This window comes from Somniosus microcephalus, unplaced genomic scaffold (assembly GCF_052327205.1).
Source record: "Somniosus microcephalus isolate GS21.2 unplaced genomic scaffold, FLI_Smic_1.0 unresolved_chr1, whole genome shotgun sequence".
NCBI lineage: Eukaryota > Metazoa > Chordata > Chondrichthyes > Squaliformes > Somniosidae > Somniosus > Somniosus microcephalus.
The window spans coordinates 100,318,207-100,337,442 of NW_028225179.1; the positions used below are offsets into that span (position 1 = coordinate 100,318,207).

Consider the following 19,236-nt stretch of genomic DNA (forward strand, 5'->3'; position numbering starts at 1 on the left):
GGAAGGACAGGCTGGAAGGGAGAGGAGGTGGGGTGGCTATGTTAATAAAGGAAGGAATCACTATAATACAGAGAAATGATATTGGGTCAAAGGAGCAGGATAGTGAAACAGTTTGGGTGGAGATAAGGAATAATAAGGGGAAAAAAACACTAGTGGGTGTAGTCTATAGGCCTCCGAACAGTTGCAACTCTGTTGGACGGAGTATTAATCAGGAAATAGTTGAGGCTTGTAATAAGGGGACAGCTATAATTATGGGGGATTTTAATGATCATATTAACTGGACAAATCACATTGGGCAGAGCAGCCTTGAGGATGAGTTCATTGAGTGTATTAGGGATGGGTTTCTTGAGCAGTATGTAACTGAAGCGACCAGGGGGCAAGCAACCTTAGATTTGGTCCTGTGTAATGAGACAGGATTAATTAAAAATGTCCGAGTAAAGGATCCCCTTGGAATGAGTGACCATAACACGGTTGTGTTCCATATTCAATTAGAGGGTGAGAAGGTTGGATCTCAAACAAGCGTGCTGAACTTGAATAAAGGAGACTATGAAGGTATGAGAGCGGAATTAATTAGAGTGGACTGGGAAAATAGATTAAAGGGTAAGACGGTACATGACCAGTGGTGTACATTTAAGGAGTTATTTTACAACTTCCAAAAAAAATATATTCCACTGAGGAAAAAAGGGTGTAAAAGAAAAGATAGCCATCCGTGGCTAAGTAAAGTAATTAAGGATAGTATCCGACTAAAAACAAGGGCATATAAGGTAGCCAAATCTAGTGGGAGGATGGAAGATTGGGAAGTCTTTAAAGGACAGCAAAAAATAACTAAAAGATTGATTAAGAAAGGGAAGATAGATTATGAAAGTAAATTAGCAAAAAATATAAAAACAGACAGAAAAAGTTTCTATAGTTATATAAAAAGAAAAAGGGTGGCTAAAGTAAATGTTGGCCCCTTAGAGGATGAGACCGGGATTTTAATGGTGGGAAACATGGAGATGGCAAAAACACTGAACAATTATTTTGTATCAGTCTTTACAGTAGAGGACACTAAGAATATCCCAACACTGAACAAACAGGGGGCTCTAGGGGGGGGAGGAACTAAATACGATTAAAATCACTAAGGAAGTGGTACTTGGTAAAATAATGGGACTTAAGCAGGATAAATCACCTGGACCTGATGGCTTGCATCCTAGGGTCTTGAGGGAAGTAGCGGTAGGGATTGTGGATGCATTGGTAATAATTTTCCAAAACTCACTGGACTCTGCAAAGGTCCCGGCAGATTGGAAAACTGCTAATGTAAAACCCTTATTTAAAAAGGGTAGTAGGCAGAAGGCTGGAAACTATAGACCTGTTAGCCTAACATCTGTGGTTGGAAAAATGTTAGAGTCCATTATTAAGGAGACAGTAACGGGACATTTGGATAAACATAATTTAATAGGACAAGCTCAGCATGGTTTCATGAAGGGGAAGTCATGTTTGACAAATTTGCTTGAGTTTTTTGAGGAAGTAACATACAGAGTGGATAAAGGGGAACCAGTGGACGTAGTGTATTTAGACTTCAAAAAGGCATTTGACAAGGTGCCACACAAAAGATTAATGCTCAAGATAAAAAATCACGGGATTGGGGGTAATATTCTGGCGTGGGTGGAGGATTGGCTCTCTAACAGAAAGCAGAGAGTTGGGATAAATGGTTCGTTCTCAGATTGGCAACCAGTAACTAGTGGTGTTCCGCAGGGGTCAGTGCTGGGGCCCCAACTCTTTACAATCTATATTAACGATTTGGAGGAGGGGACCGAGTGTAACATATCAAAGTTTGCAGATGATACAAAGATGGGACGGAAAGTAGTGAGTGAGGAGGACATAAAAAGCCTGCAAAGGGACATAGACAGGCTAAGTAAGTGGGCAGGGATTTGGCAGATGGAATACAATACTGGAAAGTGTGAGGTTATGCACTTCGGCAGGAAAAATCATAGAGCAAGTTATTATCTTAATGGCAAGAAACTGGAAAGTACTGTAGTACAAAGGGATCTGGGGGTCCTGGTGCACGAAACTCAAAAAGTTAGTATGCAGGTGCAGCAAGTGATTAAGAAGGCCAATGGAATGTTGGCTTTTATTGCTAGGGGGATGGAATATAAAAACAGGGAGGTATTGCTGCAGTTGTACAAGGTATTGGTGAGACCGCACCTGGAATACTGCATACAGTTTTGGTGTCCATACTTAAGAAAAGACATACTTGCTCTCTAGTCAATACAAAGAAGGTTCACTCGGTTAATCCCGGGGATGACGGGGTGGTCATATGAGGAGAGGTTGAGTAGATTGGGACTCTACTCATTGGAGTTCAGAAGAATGAGAGTCGATTTTATTGAAACATATAAGATTGTGAAGGGGCTTGATCGGGTGGATGCGGTGAGGATGTTCCCAATGATGGGTGAAACTAAAACTAGGGGGCATAATCTTAAAATAAGGGGCTGCTCATTCAAAACTGAGATGAGGAGAAACTTCTTCACTTAGAGGGTGGTAGGTTTGTGGAATTTGCTGCCCCAGAAAGCTGTGGAAGCTACATCATTAAATAAATTTGCAACAGAAATAGATAGTTTCCTAGAAGTAAAGGGAATTAAGGGTTACGGGGAGCGGGCAGGAAATTGGACATGAGTCTAGGTTCGGAATGGTCATGGCCCTGTGGGTAGTGGAGTGGGCCCAGGGGCCGTGTAGCCTTGTTCTGCTCCTACTGTGTTCTAATTCTGTGTTAGTTTTCAGGAGGTGGTTTTATTCCTGTTCCTGGCTGGGGTGGAGATCGCCTTTACATAAGGTAAGTACTGTAGAAAATATAGGGACAGAGTGATCTCCTGGAAGAATTTCGATCGCCTAGATGGGTCGGAGAGGAATTTCCCAGACTTTTTTCTCCCAAATTGGCCATTGGGTCTTTATCTGGTTTTTTGCCTCTCCCGGGAGATCACATGGGTTCGGGTGGATGCAGAGTGATAGAAGATTTGAGGTTAGGATCAGATCAGCCATGATCTTATTGAATGGTGGAGCAGGCTCGAGGGGCCGATTGGCCTACTCCTGCTCCTATTTCTTATGTTCTTATGTTCTTATAAGAAAGAAAAAGTAAAAAAACAAATTTAGTCTCCAACAATACCTAACAGCTGAAGAAAAGAGACTCCACACTTTTAACTTCAACTTTCAGTGCCAGAGACGTTGTTTGACAGTAATTAGGGCTTACCACACCGTTAAAGGGGCACTTACTCTGGAATGGCAAGCCGTGGCTGTTCCTGGCAGAATTAGTCCAAATCTATGGGGCAAGTACAGTAACGTCACGCAGTTCAATACACTTGATTGTTAATTCAGACAGCGAGATGACATTTTCGGGAAGCTCTTGGTGGAGCAGAGCATCTCTGACAGAAACTTCCGGATTTCTGCGTTTAACTGCGCATGTGCGGTCACCAGAGTTGCTGTCCAATTTGCACATAAATAACGGTGATCGCTGTTAGCCTCACTATTATTTTTACAACAAATCCAGCTCATTTTAAGATATCAAACAGTCTCAGATTCACACCTGCAAGAATGCACTATAAGCGCAAATTTTAAGACTACTTCCCCCCAGGCGCTGACCTAGCCTGGCATCAACACACAGCGGCCATTTATTTATCAAGTATTTACAGCAACCTCACGCCATTCAATGTATTTCAAACGTGAGTCTCTTGGTGAGATATTATAATTGCGCAGCATTTGGAGGAGCAGGACATCATGGACATCAACTTCCTGATTTCCGTCCCTAACTGCGCACATGTGGCACTGGAATTATCTGTCCGACTTCACTATAATACAATGAGCGCTGCTAGCATCATCGTTATCATTACCGCAAAAACCTTCCCAAGAGGAATATGGCAGAAACTTGGAGCATGTTGTTTTATTTCTTCGATGGCAGTAATCAATGCCCGCAAAAAAAGCATATCAAAACAATCATATTGGCCCAGTAATTTGGGTCCAAATGCGTGAGTACGGTGTGGGCACTCACGCATCTGGCCGAATGAAATGCCGGCGTTCAGGAAACACCGTGCATGCGGGGAACGCCGGCTTTTCCAGTCTTCTGAACGAAGGGGTTCAGAGGCACAGCGCGTGCGACTGCACAGGCATCACGTGCGCAGTGAACTTCGCCGATTTCATTCATGGATTCAGTGAGGGTAAGTCCTTACAAGTTACACTTGAAAAAAGCATGTGTAAAGTTGCTCCAAGGCTGCGGAGGAAGATATATTTTATCGTGGAGCTTCTGAAAGGCAATATTTTTGTTTGGGCAAGGGAGGAAAGTTATTTTAAGAAATGCTGAGGTTAGATATAAAGTTTAAATTTTATTTTTAAAAGGGTTTTCAGTACGGTAGGTAGAAGGAGCAATTGTGGCTGTGTGAATTGAATGTGAGAATGAGTGTTCTAAAATGAGTAATGTAACATTTCCAACACTTTTAAGAAAGAAACTTTTCATCAGTAATAAGTAATTATGTATGTATGTCCGCATATATTCATTTACGTATATGTATGTATGTATATATTCCTTTACTTATGTGTATGAATGTATGTTTTTAATTATGATTTTCCAATAAGTTACTTTCTCTGAAAGTCATAATTAAATACATACATTCATACACATAAGTAAAGGAATATATACATACAGGCAAAGGAATATATACAGACATACATACATAATTACTTAAAATAATCGGGCAGCACGGTGGCATAGTGTGTTAGCACTGTTGCCTCACAGCGCCAGGGACCCGGGTTCGAATCCAGACCTTGGGTGACTATCTGTCTGGAGTTTGCACATTCTCCTTGTGTTTGCGTGGGTTTGCTCCGGTTTCCTCCCCCAGTCCAAAGATGTGCAGGTTAGGTTGATTGGCTATGATAAATTGACCCTTAGTGTTAGGGGGATTAAAATATACAGGGATAGGGTGGGATATGTGTTGGTGCAGGGGTTACGGGGATCGGGTGGAATATGTGTCGGTGCAGGCTCGATGGGCCGAAATGGCCTCCATCTGCACTGTGGTGATTCTGTGATTACTGATGAAAAGTTTCTTTCTTAAAAATGTTGGAGTCATTTTCACATTTAATAAACACAGCAAATTCAATTCACATAGCCACAATTGATCCTTCTACCTACAGTACTGAAAACCCATTTTAAAAAACAAAAATAAACTTTAAAACTTACATCAGCATTTCTTAAAATAACTTTCCTCCCTTTCCCAAACAACCGCAGCCTCTGGAGCAACTGTACTCATGCATTTTTCATGTGTAAGTTGTAAGGACTTGACCTCACTGAAAGCATGAGTGAAAGCGGCGAATTTTACTGCGCACGCGCTGCCTGTACAGTCGCACGCGTTCTGCCTCTGAACCCCTTCGTTCAGAGGACAGGAAATGCCGGTTTTCCCCGCATGCACTGTGCATGCTGAAAACCGGCATTTCCTCCGGACAGACGCGTAAGTACCCCGACCGTACTCGCGCGTTTGGAAGGGAATTACTGGGCCAACATTTTACATGTCAATAAAATGAAAAATTTAACAATTGCACGATTTGCCCCCTCGCATCTGTGACTGAGGGTCCAAGGAGGAGCATTGCGCAACAGGTCATCGTCGTATGTATCCTCACACTGTTCCCTTTCGGGAACTGTATGAAGTGGTGGAAGGATTTCTGGCCACGTTAGCACTCCTTCCGTGACCATAACCATCTTCATACCAGCCATTAGGGTGGTTAGTCCTATGGCGTGAGGGTTTTACGGGCTCCCACAACCCATCTGAGGGGGGTGGGCACCCACACCCGCACCCATGGACGCAAGTATCCCACTGGATGTCCACCCAGAATTTATAGTTGGAGCTCCGACTCCACTTGCCGGGACTGTCTGGAGCGGGGTTCGAAACCCTATAACTTCTGGCGCAGCAGCGGGGATGCTTACCGCTACGCAAAAGGCCCACTCCACGCAAAAGGTGACACCCATATGTTTCCTGTGCCTTTTCCCTCCCCGTGACTGGAGCTCTATGCTGCCACTTGAAAGACTAAGCTATCATCTGTCCTTTTTGCGGTGCCTTGGACTTCTCATTACCAATGATGAGCAGGCGCTGCGCCTCCACCTCGTTGAGGAGATTGCTGAGGTCATCATCAGTTCAATTGTGAGTTCTTTTAATGCCGTGAATTGTGCTCATTCCAGCCATTTCACGTTGCTAATCGGATTGAGCCTTTGGCGTAGCGGTAGGATCCCCGCCGCTGGGCCAGACGGGGTTAGGGTTTCAAACCCCGCTCCAGACAGTCCCAGCAAGTGGAGTCAGAGCTCTGGCTCTAAATTCTGGGTTGACATCCAGTGGGATATTTGCGTCCGTGGGTGTGGGTGGCCCCCCCTCCTTGTATAGCTTGTGGGAGCCCGTGAAAACCTCCCGCCATAGGACTAACCACCCTAATGGCTGGTTCAAAGATGGTTACGGTCACAGAATGTGTGTTAATCATGGCCATAAATCCATCCACCACTTCATACAGTACCCCAAAGGGAACTGTGTGAAGACACGTATGACGACGACATTGCAAAATAAATAAATGGAATAAAAAAATTATTTTAGGGGTTTTAAAAGTCTTTAAATTGCTTTAATTCTGTTTAAAACTACTTCAGATTCTTCAAAATAATGTAAACGTTTTAAAAGTTTATAAAAGTTACCAAAAGCTTCATAAAAATACCAAAAACCTATTTAAAATGCTGCTTTGCATGTAAAAATGCTTAGCAGCTTGTGAGAAACATTGGGGGCTTGTCCTATTAAACTGAGACCTCAAGGGGCATGTCTCACTTGCACAGCACGCTCCAGGCTTCGCGCTGGCTGCAATCCTGGGCGGCGTGACGTCAAACGCTGCCCGGGATTCTTCTGTTTCAAAATGGAATTCCAGGCGCCCTGGAGGTGAAATGTCAGCGCATCGGGTAAGTGCATATCAGGGGCTTGCACGCACGGCAAGCCACCGACCCGAATTACTGCCCCATTATTGGGATGATAGCAAAATACTGCAAATGTTGGAAATCCGAAATAACAACAAAAAATGCTGGAAAAACTCAGCAGGTCAGGCAACATCCGTGGAGAGAAATTTGAGTTGACATTTCGGGTCAAACCCTTCTTCAAAACTGGAAGGAAAAGAAAATAGATCGAAGGCAGGGCTGCAATCGGACAAAAGAAGTGAAAGAGACAAAAGTATTAGAAGAGACAACAAAAGGTGTTCAAAGCCAGACGAGATGGTAATAGGCTGAGATTATGTATGAAGTGTACTGGCAGGGCAAGAGATAGCTGCCAGGTGGGAGAGTGAAACAAAAGGAAAGTGGGGGGGAAAGGAGTGGGAAAATTTCAGGTAAAAAGCCTGCCCCTATACCTCCCCCTTTCCCACTGTCCAGGGCCCCAAGCACCCCTTCCAGGTGAAACAGCGATTTACTTGTACTTCTCGCAATCTAGTATACTGTATTCGCTGCTGACGATGCGGTCTCCTCTACATTGGGGAGACCAAACGCAGATTAGGTGACTGCTTTGCGGAACACCTCCGTTCAGTCCGTAAGGGTGACATCGAGCTTCCGGTCACCTGTAATTTTAATTCACTGCTCCATTCCCACTCAGACCTCACCATCCTTGGCCTCTTGTATTGTTCCACGGAAGCTCAACGTAAACTCGAGGAACAGAACCTCATCTTCCGATTAGGCACTTTGCAGCCTTCCGGACTCAATATCGAGTTCAACAATTTCAGATCATAACCTCGGCCCCCATTAATTTTTTACCTGTAATTTTTCCACTCCTTTCCCCCCCCTTTCCTTTTGTTTCACTCTCCCACCTGGCAGCTACCTCTTGCCCTGCCAGTACACTTCATACCTAATCTCAGCCTATTACCATCTCGTCTGGCTTTGAACACCTTTTATTGTCTCTTCTACTACTTTTGTCTCTTTCACTTCTTTTGTCTGATCGCAGCCCTGCCTTCGATCCATTTTCTTTTCTTTCCAGTTTTGAAGAAGGGTTCGACCCGAAACGCCAAATCAAATTTCTCTCCACGGATGTTGCCTGACCTGCTGAGTTTTTCCAGCATTTTCTGTTGTTATTTCAGTTATTATTGGAGCGACTGCGGGAGCAGCGATATAGTTAAATTCTGGAAAGATTAATATTAACTGAGTAAAACGGTCTTACCAGGTACACCAATCCCTGCAAGAATCGGATAGTAAATGTTTTCTATCTGTATGATTACTGGCTGTCCCATTTTCGGAAAGAAGCGACCTTGTCTGTTCGTGATGTTGTCCCGCAGAACTTCTGTTTTCCAAACAAAGTCGTATTTATACTTGAAAGAAACATCAAGCGACACAAGAGCATTACATAATGATTGTCATTAGTTACAGTCATTTGAACAAACAGATTATGCTAAACCGTGTTGACTTCTATTGACCAGGGAGTTGGATAATTTGCAATGATATTGCCCATTGATAGAGTAACGCATCCAGGATATTAATTTTATCATACTTTCCAAACAGAATATTTCACAATCTCCAATTCTGCAGTCATGGTACCAATCGCTTTAACTTGAGTATATTTATTCATAGGTTCACACAAAGACATTTGATGCAATAAATACAGACATTTGTCATATATTAGCTGCATCTTGATCTTAGTTACATCAAGATTTGTCTTTATCTGCTTTAACTTATGTTAAATTTAATTTATATTCAGGGGGGTTCTTTGGTGCATGTGAGATCGAAGAACAATCACTGATAAACACAACAAGTGATAGTCAGTTGTACGCATCTGATCAGCCCCACAGATATGCAGATAATCTGGACGTTTGGAGATATTAACATATCTTGTGCGGGTGAAAAAGAGGGTATAACAGTGAGAATCTTAGAATGATACAACACGTGCCTGTGCCGGCTATTTCAAAGAGTGTTAAATTAGATCCACTCCCCTGCTCTTTTCCTATAGACCTGCAACAAGATCCCCTCAATTATTTATCTAATTTACTTCTGAAAATTATTATTGAATCTGTTTGCAGCACCCATTCAGACAGTGGAGTCGGGATCACAGATACTCGCTGCCATTTTTCCCATCATGTCATCTCTGCTTCTTTTGTCAATTACCATAAAGCTTTCTATTTGGCTACCGACCCTGCTGCTACTGGAAACAGTTTCATCTTATTTGCTCTACGAAAACAATTTTTTTTGGATGCTTAACTTTATCAAATCTCCCATTAGCTTCTCTGCTCTAAGGGGAGAAACCCCACTTTCTCCCGTCATCCACTTATCTGAATTCTTTCATCCATTAGAACTATTTTAATAAATCTCATCGGCACCATCTCTAAGGCCTTGACATCTGTACTGAAGTGTGCTGCCCAGAATATATGGCAATACTTCAGCTAAGGCCTATCCAGTGTTTTACAAAGATTCAGCATAAATTGCTTGCTTTAGAGCTCTGCGCCTCTATTTAAAGAACCGTGGGGCCTGTTTGCCTTTTTAACAAGTCACTCAACTTCAAACACTTGTCTACATACACCTTCACGTCTCACTGTTCCTGGCCCGTCTATTTAATTCTACCATGTCGAGTTATATTGTCTCTCATCATTCTTCCTACCAAAACGAATCACTTCACACTTCTCTGCGTTAAATTTAATTCGCCATGTGTCTACTTATTTCACCAGTCTGTTACTATCCTTCTCACTGTAGAGAGCTGTTCCGAATTTTGTGTCATTTGCAAAGGTTGAAAGTATGCCCTGCTTATCCAATTCCAGTTCATAAATATATATCGAAATGTGTTGTAGCCCTGGCTGATGCACACGACCCTCCTGTCTGAAAAATAACTGCTTAGCCAAACACACAGTTTTTTGACCTTTTACCAATTTCGTGTTGATCAAGCCACTGCCCCTTTAATCCCAAGGGCTTCATTTTTGCTTAAAGGTCTATTTATGTGGTAATTGATCAAAAGCCATTTAAAGTCCATCTGCAGAACAACAACCGCACTACCTTTATTCATTCACTTCATTAAAGATGTAGATGAATATGAAAGAAGGGGAGGTGCCAGGGTAATTGGAGCTTAATCTACTATTTTATCACGATCTTAAATTTCACCTGTGAGGAGCAATTACTTGGGAAACAACCTGGGCTACTGGTCACAGTAAAACCAATGATGAATCAGCACAGCAGCTTCCACGCACATTAGCTGCATTCACAGAATCACAGAATCCCCACAGTGCAGATAGAGGCCATTTTGGCCCATCGAGCCTGCACCAACACATATCCCACCCTATCCCCGTAACCCCACGTATTTAATCCCCTAACACTAAGGGTCAATTTATCATAGCCAAATCAACCTAACCCGCACATCTTTGGACTGTTCAGAAGCAAGGGATTCAGAAACATTAACCAGGTCAAGAGGAGACGTTTCTGCTGCAAGTATCTGAACTGAACTAAAGTAATTGATGTGAACTAATGTGAGTTTACAGACTGAGAGCCTGATCAAATTATTAAATTATGAATAATAGAATGCCATGGCTGGCCACCATAAACAATTGGTTACGTGATTATGTCAACACTCTCGGGTTTGTTATATGGGACTGTCATGAAACAATTGGTAAAAGGTTCATCACCCATAACAGGGAAAATATTTTAAGCGTGATTAGGAAGACATGTTGAATATAAATAAGGTGACTACAGTTGTTATGTCAGAGAACGAGATTAAAGTTAACATCTTTGAAAGCCTACTTAAATACATGCCGTTAGTGATGCCCAGTTTAAAGTTTTGCCTGCAAAACAAGAACATAAGAATTAGTAGCAGGAAGAGGCCATAAGGACCCTCGAGCCTGCTCCGCCAATCAAAAAAATCATGGCTGATCTTCGACATCAACTCAACGTTCCCACCCAATACCCAAATCCCTTGATTCCCTTGAGTCCAAAATATTATCTTTCTCAGCCTTGAATATACTCAACGACTGAACATCGACAGCCATTTAGGGTTGAGAATTCCAAGGATTCACAACCATTTGAGTGAAGAAATTCCTCCTCATCTCAGTTTAAAATGGCCTACCCCTTATCCTGAGTCTATTCCACCTAGATCTAGATTCTCCAGCCAGGGGAAACAACCTCTCAGCATCTACCCTGTCAATTCCCCATAGAATCTTTTACGTTTCAATGAGATATCCTCTCGTTCTTCTAACTTCCAGAGAGTACAGCCACAATCTGGTCAATCTCTCCTCCTAGGACAATCCTCTCATCCCATGAATCACTCCAGTGAGTCTTCATTGCAAAGCCTCTAATGCAAGCTTACCTTCCTCAGATAATGAGACCAAAACTGTGCACAGTACACCTGGTGTGCTCTCACCGAACTTTGTAAATTTGTAGCAGGACTTCCTTACTCTTGAAATAAATGCCAACAGGCCATTTGCCTTCCCAATTGCTTGCTGCACCTGCATGCTAATTCTCTATGTGTCTTGTACGAATACACCTGCATTCTCTGAACACTAAAGTTTAATATTTGCTCAACATTTAGAAACGGTTCTGTTTTTCGATTTTTCCTACCAATATGAATAGTCTCACATTTCTCCACATTATCCTCCGTCTGCCAACAAATTGTCCACAAACTGAACATGTCTCTATCCATTTGTAGGCTATTTTTGTGTCCTCTACAAGGCTTACTGCACCACCTAGCTTTGTAGCGTTAGGAAACTTGGATATATTCCACTCCTTTCCTTCAGTTAAGGCATTCATATAAATTGTAAACAGTGGAGACCCATGCTCTGATCCTTGCTGCACCCCAGTAGTTAAACTCTGCCAACCTAAAAATGATCCATTTATCCCTTGTCTATTTTCTGTTCGTTAACCAATCCTCTATACATGATAATATATTACCCCTACCCAATGATCAGTTACCTTGCGTAACAAACATTTATGTGGCACTTTACCAAATGTTATTTCGAAATCCAAATATTGTACATCCACCAGTTCCCTTTCAGCTATCTTACTGGTTTCATCCTCACAAACCTCTAATAATTTGATAAACACGATTTTCCTTTCAAAAAACCATGTTGAATCTGCCTGATCATTTAATGATTTTGCAAATGCCCTGTTGCCACTTCCTTAATAATGGATGCCGTAACTTTCCTGACAACTAATATCAGGCTAAGTGGCCTGTAGTTCCCTGTTTTCTTCCCCCTCGTTTCTTGAATAGTGTGGTTAAATTTGTTACCTTGCAATCCGTTGGGACCGTTCTAGAACATAGGGAATGTTGGAACATCACAACCAATGCACCCACTATCTCTGGAACCACCTGTTTTATACCCAGTGTCAGCATCGAGTACTCACTTTATACCCAATGTCAATATCGAGAGCTCCCTTTATACCCAGTGTCATCATCGTGTGCTCATTTATATCCAGTGTCAGTATCGAGAGCTCACTTTAAACCCAGTGTCAGCATCGAGAGCTCACTTTATACCCAGTGTCAGCATCGAGTACTCACTTTATAACCAGTATCAGCATCGAGTACTCACTTTATACCCAGTGTCAGCATCGAGAGCTCACTTTATACCCAGTGTCAGCATCGAGAGCTCACTTTATACCTAGTGTCAGCATCGAGAGCTCACTTTATACCCAGTGTCAGCATCGAGTACTCAGTTTATAACCAGTATCAGCATCGAGAGCTCACTTTAAACCCAGTGTCAGCATCGAGAGCTCACTTTATACCTAGTGTCAGCATCGAGAGCTCACTTTATACCCAGTGTTATCATCGTGTGCTCATTTATATCTAGTTTCAGTATCGAGAGGTCACTTTAAACCCAGTCGCAGCATCGAGAGTTCACTTTATACCCAGTGTCAGCATCGAGAGCTCTCTTTATACCCAGTATCAGCATCGAGAGCTCACTTTAAACCCAGTGTCAGCATCGAGAGCTCACTTTATACCCAGTGTCAGCATCGAGAGCTCACTTTAAACCCAGTTTCAGCATCGAGAGCTCACTTTATACCCAGTGTCAGCATCGAGAGCTCACTTTATACCCAGTGTCAACATTGAGAGCTCACTTTATACCCAGTGTCATCATCGTGTGCTCATGTATATCCAGTGTCAGTATCGAGAGCTCACTTTAAACCCAGTGTCAGCATCGAGAGCTCACTTTATACCCAGTGTCAGCATCGAGGGTTCACTTTAAACCCAGTGTCAGCATCGAGAGCTCACTTTATACCCAGTGTCAGCATCGAGTACTCACTTTATACCCAGTGTCAGCATCGAGAGCTCACTTTATACCCAGTGTCAGCATCGAGTACTCACTTTATTCCCAGTGTCAGCATCGAGAGCTCACTTTATACCCAGTGTCAGCATCGAGTACTCACTTTATACCCAGTGTCAGCATCGAGAGCTCTCTTTATACTTAGTGTCAGCATCGAGAGCTCCCTTTATACCCAGTGTCATTATCGAGCGCTCACTTTATACCCATTGTCAACATTGAGAGCTCACTATAAACTCAGTGTCAGCATCGAGTGCTCACTTCATACGCAGTGTCAGTAGCGAGTGCTCACTTTATACCCAGTGTCAGTCGCGAGAGCTCACTTTATACCCAGTGTCAGTCGCGAGAGCTCTCTTTATACCCAGTGTCCATATCGAGAGCACATTTTATACCCTAGGATTTCGGTCAGCAGGTCCAGGGGATTTGTCGGCATTCAATCCTGTTAATTTCTCTACTGATCTTAATTATTTTAAGTTCCTCACTCTGTTGTGAAAGGAGAGAGCATGGAGAGAAAGGTGAGAGAGGGTTGAAGTAAAGGAGAGGAAATTAAAGAGGTAAAGAGAACAGAAGTGAATGTGATGTAAATTGCGCGGCTCTTAAATGATAGTAAATATGGTTTTAGATTTGGATGGACCTGCTCCTGCGGCTACATGATTATTTGGGCCCAGCCAATACAATCAGAGTGCTTTGAAAGGAGCAAATGAGCAAGGGGCCATGCCACTCACAACCAATAATTTTACAAAGAGCCCAGCTCCAGGGCGCAATACCACAGAGCTCCAAAGTGGTAGAGGTGGATTGCAGGAGGCTTATCCCTCTTGTAAAGTGGGAGCTATCGTCCATTTCTGGAGACAGGTAGCAGCTACATAACGTGGGATGGCCGTTGAAATTATTCATTTGTCCGATGTTACAATTTTTATTTCACTGTTACAGTATCGATGTTACAATATCATGATTGGAACCTGTGCAGTCAATGTTGCTGCTGACCTATTACAACTCGTCTTATAACTCCTTATATCGAGTGCCACCTCGGGGATATGTTTATCATTAGAATAGAAATTCCAATCCATACCTCCTTCTCTCTGCTGTGAGGTTCGGGTCTCCCGACATAGCGACAAGATGTGGAACAGGCATTTGGTGCTCTGGTCTGAGTCGTTAGAAAGGAGGAAATGAGCAAGCGGCCATGGCACTCACAATCAATAAAATTACACAGAGCCCAGCTCCAATGTGCAATACCAGAGAGATCCAGAGTGATAGAAGTGGATTGTAGAATGCTGACCCCGCTTGGAAAGCTGGAGCTAAGATACATTTCTGGAGACAGGTAGCAGCTAAAAGACCTGTAGGCAGACGGAGAGGAATTTATATTCCTCATCTGTCCCATTATCCCAACACGCACACACTGACCCATTTGTCATATGAATAAATACGGGTAACATAGGGGAAGAGCTCCTTTAAAGCCGCTGTTATTTGTATGTTCTTGTATACAATGCCTTCTTCAACACCACCTCCCTCAACAGCACCTCCCTCATCAGCACCTTTCACGGCTCCACCTGACATAGAATTACTTGTCAAGGCTCGTACTCGCACAGCACCACCTCCGTCATCACTACTTCCACCTACATCATCTCACACAGCAGCAGCTCCCTTACCATTACCTCCATCACCATCACCTCATACGACAGTACCCCGCTCACCATTAGCTCACACAGCACCAAGACACTCACCACCATTACACTCGTGAAGACCTCACAAGTCTCCACTCACCCTACACCACATCCCTCACAAGCAACTCCAGCACCATAAACTCCCTCAGCAAAATTGCACACGGCAACACCTCGGCTTCAACCATCAGTTGATCAGGAGCTTAGTTTCTCCTTCACTTACCAATCAACCCATGCCTTCACATCAGCTTTCCTTTCCATTCATGTTTGCTTGGATCCTCTTAATACTTTACTCCTTCATCTCAGGCCAATATGGGTTGAGTTGGATTGTTTGAGGTAGATGAAGCTCAGTTGGTAGAGCCCTTATTTTTGAGTCAGCAGATTTTGTGCTAAAGTTTCACTCCTGAGGCTTCAGCACAAATTCTAAGCTGTCACTTCAGTGCAGTACAGATGAAAAACAGTGCAACAATGCACTGTTGGGGCGACAGTACTGAGAGAGTGTTGCACTCTCGGAGGGGCAGTACTGAGGGTGTGTTCATATCGGAGGGGCAGTACTCAAGGAGTGCTGCACTGTCGGAGAGGCAGTACTGACGGAGCGCTGCAGTGTCAGAGGGGCAATACTGAGGGAGAGCTGCACAGTCGGAGGGGAAGAAATGAGGGAGTGCTGCACTGTCGGAGGGGCAGCACTCAAGGAGTGCTGCACTGTAGGAGGGCAGTACTCAAGGAGTGATGCATTGTCGGAGGGGCAGTACTGAGGGTATGCAGCACTGTCGGCAGTGCCATCTTTTTGAAGAGACGTGTGAGAAAGGGAGAAATCTTCATTTTAAGGTCTTCCTCCTTAGTAACTGGACTAAATGCAACAGGTAGTACAAGTTTTAAGTTCAAGTTTGTATTATGTAACTGATACACAATGCAAAACGATGCTGGAATAATTATGCTTATAAAACTATTGTAATCAGCCCTGGGTAAATGCAGGTAGGTTTTTAAATGGAAGGAACGCAGCAGCTGAGCCTCTCTTAACCAAAATGTTTAATGCAATTCTCAGCAAACATATTAATAAATGCAGACATGTTGTCCTTGGGAAAGGAATGAAAGAGGTAGTGGAATTCCAGTGACTGAGATAAGAGGCAAAGGGAGTCAAATGTTTTCTGTCTCCAACTAAGATAACTGATTACAGGGCCACCACCATCTTCTTCGAACAAGGCGTTACCATCGGTAAGTTAATGATCTGATAAGGGTCCACAGAGAGGAGCGGCGAGAGGAATAGCGAGAGGAGCGGGAGCAGCGGCGCATGTGTGGTGCAGCATGGACCAATAGCGAGGTCTGCAGGAACGCACTACATCCTATGAATCCCAGGCAGAGCGGACCTGTGGGAAGGAGGGAAGAGGACAGTAGGATTATGTTTCTGTGTGTGTGCTAGGCCGATGTAGCAGAGCCTGGTCTCCAATCATCTTGGATCCTCTTGCAATTGGATGAAGACCTTGCTCTGTCAAGCCCCTGTTGTAGCTGGTGTGCAACGACCACCACACGATAAAAGTTTTCACACACAGGTATCTTCCACACTTTAAAATGAAGTTTGGGATCTGGAACATCAGGATCCTCATGGAGATCCCATCAGCGACAGACCGGAATGCCGTGCTGCTATCATTGCCCGGGAGCTTAAATGTTTCAGCATAGACATTGCTGCCCTCAGTGAGACCCGGCGGGCAGTGGAAAGCCAGCTCAACAAGTAAGGTGCTGGTTACACCTTCTTCAGGAAAGTCAAACCTGAAGCAGATCGCAGCATTCATGGGGTAGGATTCACCATAAAAAAGGGGCTAGTTGAGCGTCTCTGAGACTCCCCTTGCAGAATAAAGGAACGCCTCATGACTCTTTGGATGACCGTAGCCTGGAACCAGTGCACTATGGACATCAGTGCATATGCCCAACACTGGAAGCCACAGAAGACACCAAAGAGGAATTCTACTCCAGCCTCGAACAATCCCTGTCTCGAGTCCCAGTGGGTGACATGCTGATTCTCCTTGGCGAATTTAACACCAGAGTTGGAAAGGACAGAGACCTCTGGGGAGGTGTGTTCGGCAGAGAGGGTACCCTCCACCAACGGTACCCTCCACCTGACGAAATGTTTAGAACACGGCCTTGTCATAACCAACACTTTGTTACATCAGAGAGACAAGTACAAGGTTTCATGGCAACACTTTCGCTCCAAGCATTGGCATTTGCTGGACTACATCATCATCTGAGTGAGGGACCGCAAGGACGTCTATCACTCCTCGCCATGACAGGAGCTGACGAATGCTGGACAGACCACTGCCTAATCTGCTCTCTCATCTCCATCAATGCAGCCCCAAAACAGCGGTGGCAACAGAAAGAATGCCACAGAAAAATAAACGCTGGATCACTCAAAGACCTTGCTAAGAAAGCCCTTTTCAGAATCCGCCTCACAACCAACCTGACGACTCCCAATGATTCAGAGACACAGAATGTCCGCAATGCCTGGTCTGCATTCAAGGTCTCCATAATCAGTACCTGTGAAGAGATGCTCCATCACTCTAACAGGAAAAAACAAAATTGATTCGACGAGAACAACCAGGAGACCGAGGAGCATTAAGCCACAAACACAAGGCAGTCCTGACCTGGGACCTGGAAACAGCAACACAAATCTAGGGCAACATAGCAGCTCTACAGATGCCTGAAGGCCGAGGTCCAACAAAAATCTCGCGACCTAAAGTAGAGATGGTGGCTGGAGAAAGCGCAGGACTTCCAGCATTTAGCTGGCAACCATGTTGTGCGTGGCTTCGTTAGCGCAGTAAAGACCACCTACCGCCCAAGCACCTAAGGTTCAACCCCACGGCGGTCCAAGAACAGAGAGCTAATCATCAAGGACAGAGAGGCAGTCAGTGCCCTCTGGAAGGAGCACTTCGAAGATCTCGTTAAACGACCTTCTGCCTTCGATGCACATATCCTGAATTCCATCCTGCATCATGCCACCCGCCACCACCACAGCACAACCACAGGGAGATTTGGTGAGTGAGGGGGACAGACACTCGGTGAGTGAGGGGCAAATGAGAGTCAGTGAGTGAGGGCGATTGAGAGTCGCAGACTAAGAGAGGACTGAGATTCGGCGAGTGAGGGGGACTGTGAGTCAGTGAGTGTGTCCGGACTGAGAGCTGGTGAGTGAGGGGGACTGAGAGTCTGTGGCTGAGGGGGAACTGAGAGTGGGTGAGTGATGGAGGACTGAGAGTCGTTGAGTGAGGGTGGCTCAGAGTCGGAGAGTCAGGGGGGCTGAGAGTCGGTGAGTGCGGGGGAATGAGAGTCGGTGAGTGTGTCCGGACTGAGAGCTGGTGAGTGAGGGGGGACTGAGAGTCTGTGGCTGAGGGGGAACTGAGAGTGGGTGAGTGAGGGGGGACTGAGAGTCGTTGAGTGAGGGTGGCTCAGAGTCGGTGAGTGAGGGGGGACTGAGAGTCGGTGAGTGAAGTGGAAGTGAGAGACGGTGAATTAAGAGGGACTGAGGGTCGGTGATTGAGGAGGGTCTGATTGTCGGTGAGTGAGGGGGGACTTAGAGTCGGTGAGTGAGGGGGGACTGAGAGTCGGTGAGTGAGGGGGGGCTGAGAGTTGGTGAGTGAGGGCGGACTGAGATTCGGTGAGTGAGCAGGGCTGAGAGTCTGTGAGTGAGGGCACTGAGGGGTAGTGAGCGCAGCGGGACAGTGAGTCGATGAGTCCGGGGGACTGAGAGTCGGCGAGTGAGGTGGGACTGAGTGTTGGTGAGTGAGGGGGGACTGAGATTCGGTGAGTGAGCAGGGCTGAGAGTCTGTGAGTGAGGGGACTGAGGGGTAGTGAGTGCAGGGGGACAGTGAGTCGATGAGTCCGGGGGACTGAGAGTCGGCGAGTGAGGTGGGACTGAGTGTTGGTGAGTGAGGGGGCCCAAGAGTCGGTGAGTGAGGTGGGACTGAGTGTTGGTGAGTGAGGGGGGACTGAGAGTCGGTGAGTGAGGGGGGACTGAGAGTCGGTGAGTGAGGGGGGACTGAGAGTCAGTGAGTGAGGTGGGCAGAGAGCGTCGGTGAGTGAGGGGGGACTGAGATTCGGTGAGTGAGGGGGACTGAGAGTGGGTGAGTGAGGGGGGACTGAGAGTGGGTGAGTGAGGGGGGACTGAGAGTCCGTGAGTGAGGGGGGACTGAGAGTCCGTGAGTGAGGGGGGACTGAGAGTCGGTGAGTGAGGGGGACTGAGAGTCGGTGAGTGAGGGGGACTGAGAGTTGGTGAGTGAGGAGGGACTGAGAGTCCGTGAGTGAAGGGGGACTGAGAGTCGGTGAGTGAGGGGGACTGAGAGTC

The 19,236-nt window shown here is 45.1% G+C and overlaps 1 protein-coding gene across 1 annotated transcript in view; it reads right to left on the reverse strand.

Annotated features, from left to right (window-relative positions):
• Window positions 1–19,236, reverse strand: part of LOC147095654 (putative G protein-coupled receptor 139) — a 40,826-nt gene that overhangs the window by 16,665 nt on the left and 4,925 nt on the right. Inside the window, exon 2 of the mRNA XM_085973682.1 lies at window positions 8,184–8,331. Coding sequence (XP_085829808.1) covers window positions 8,184–8,331 — 148 coding nt within the window. The remainder of the gene's footprint in view (window positions 1–8,183; window positions 8,332–19,236) is intronic.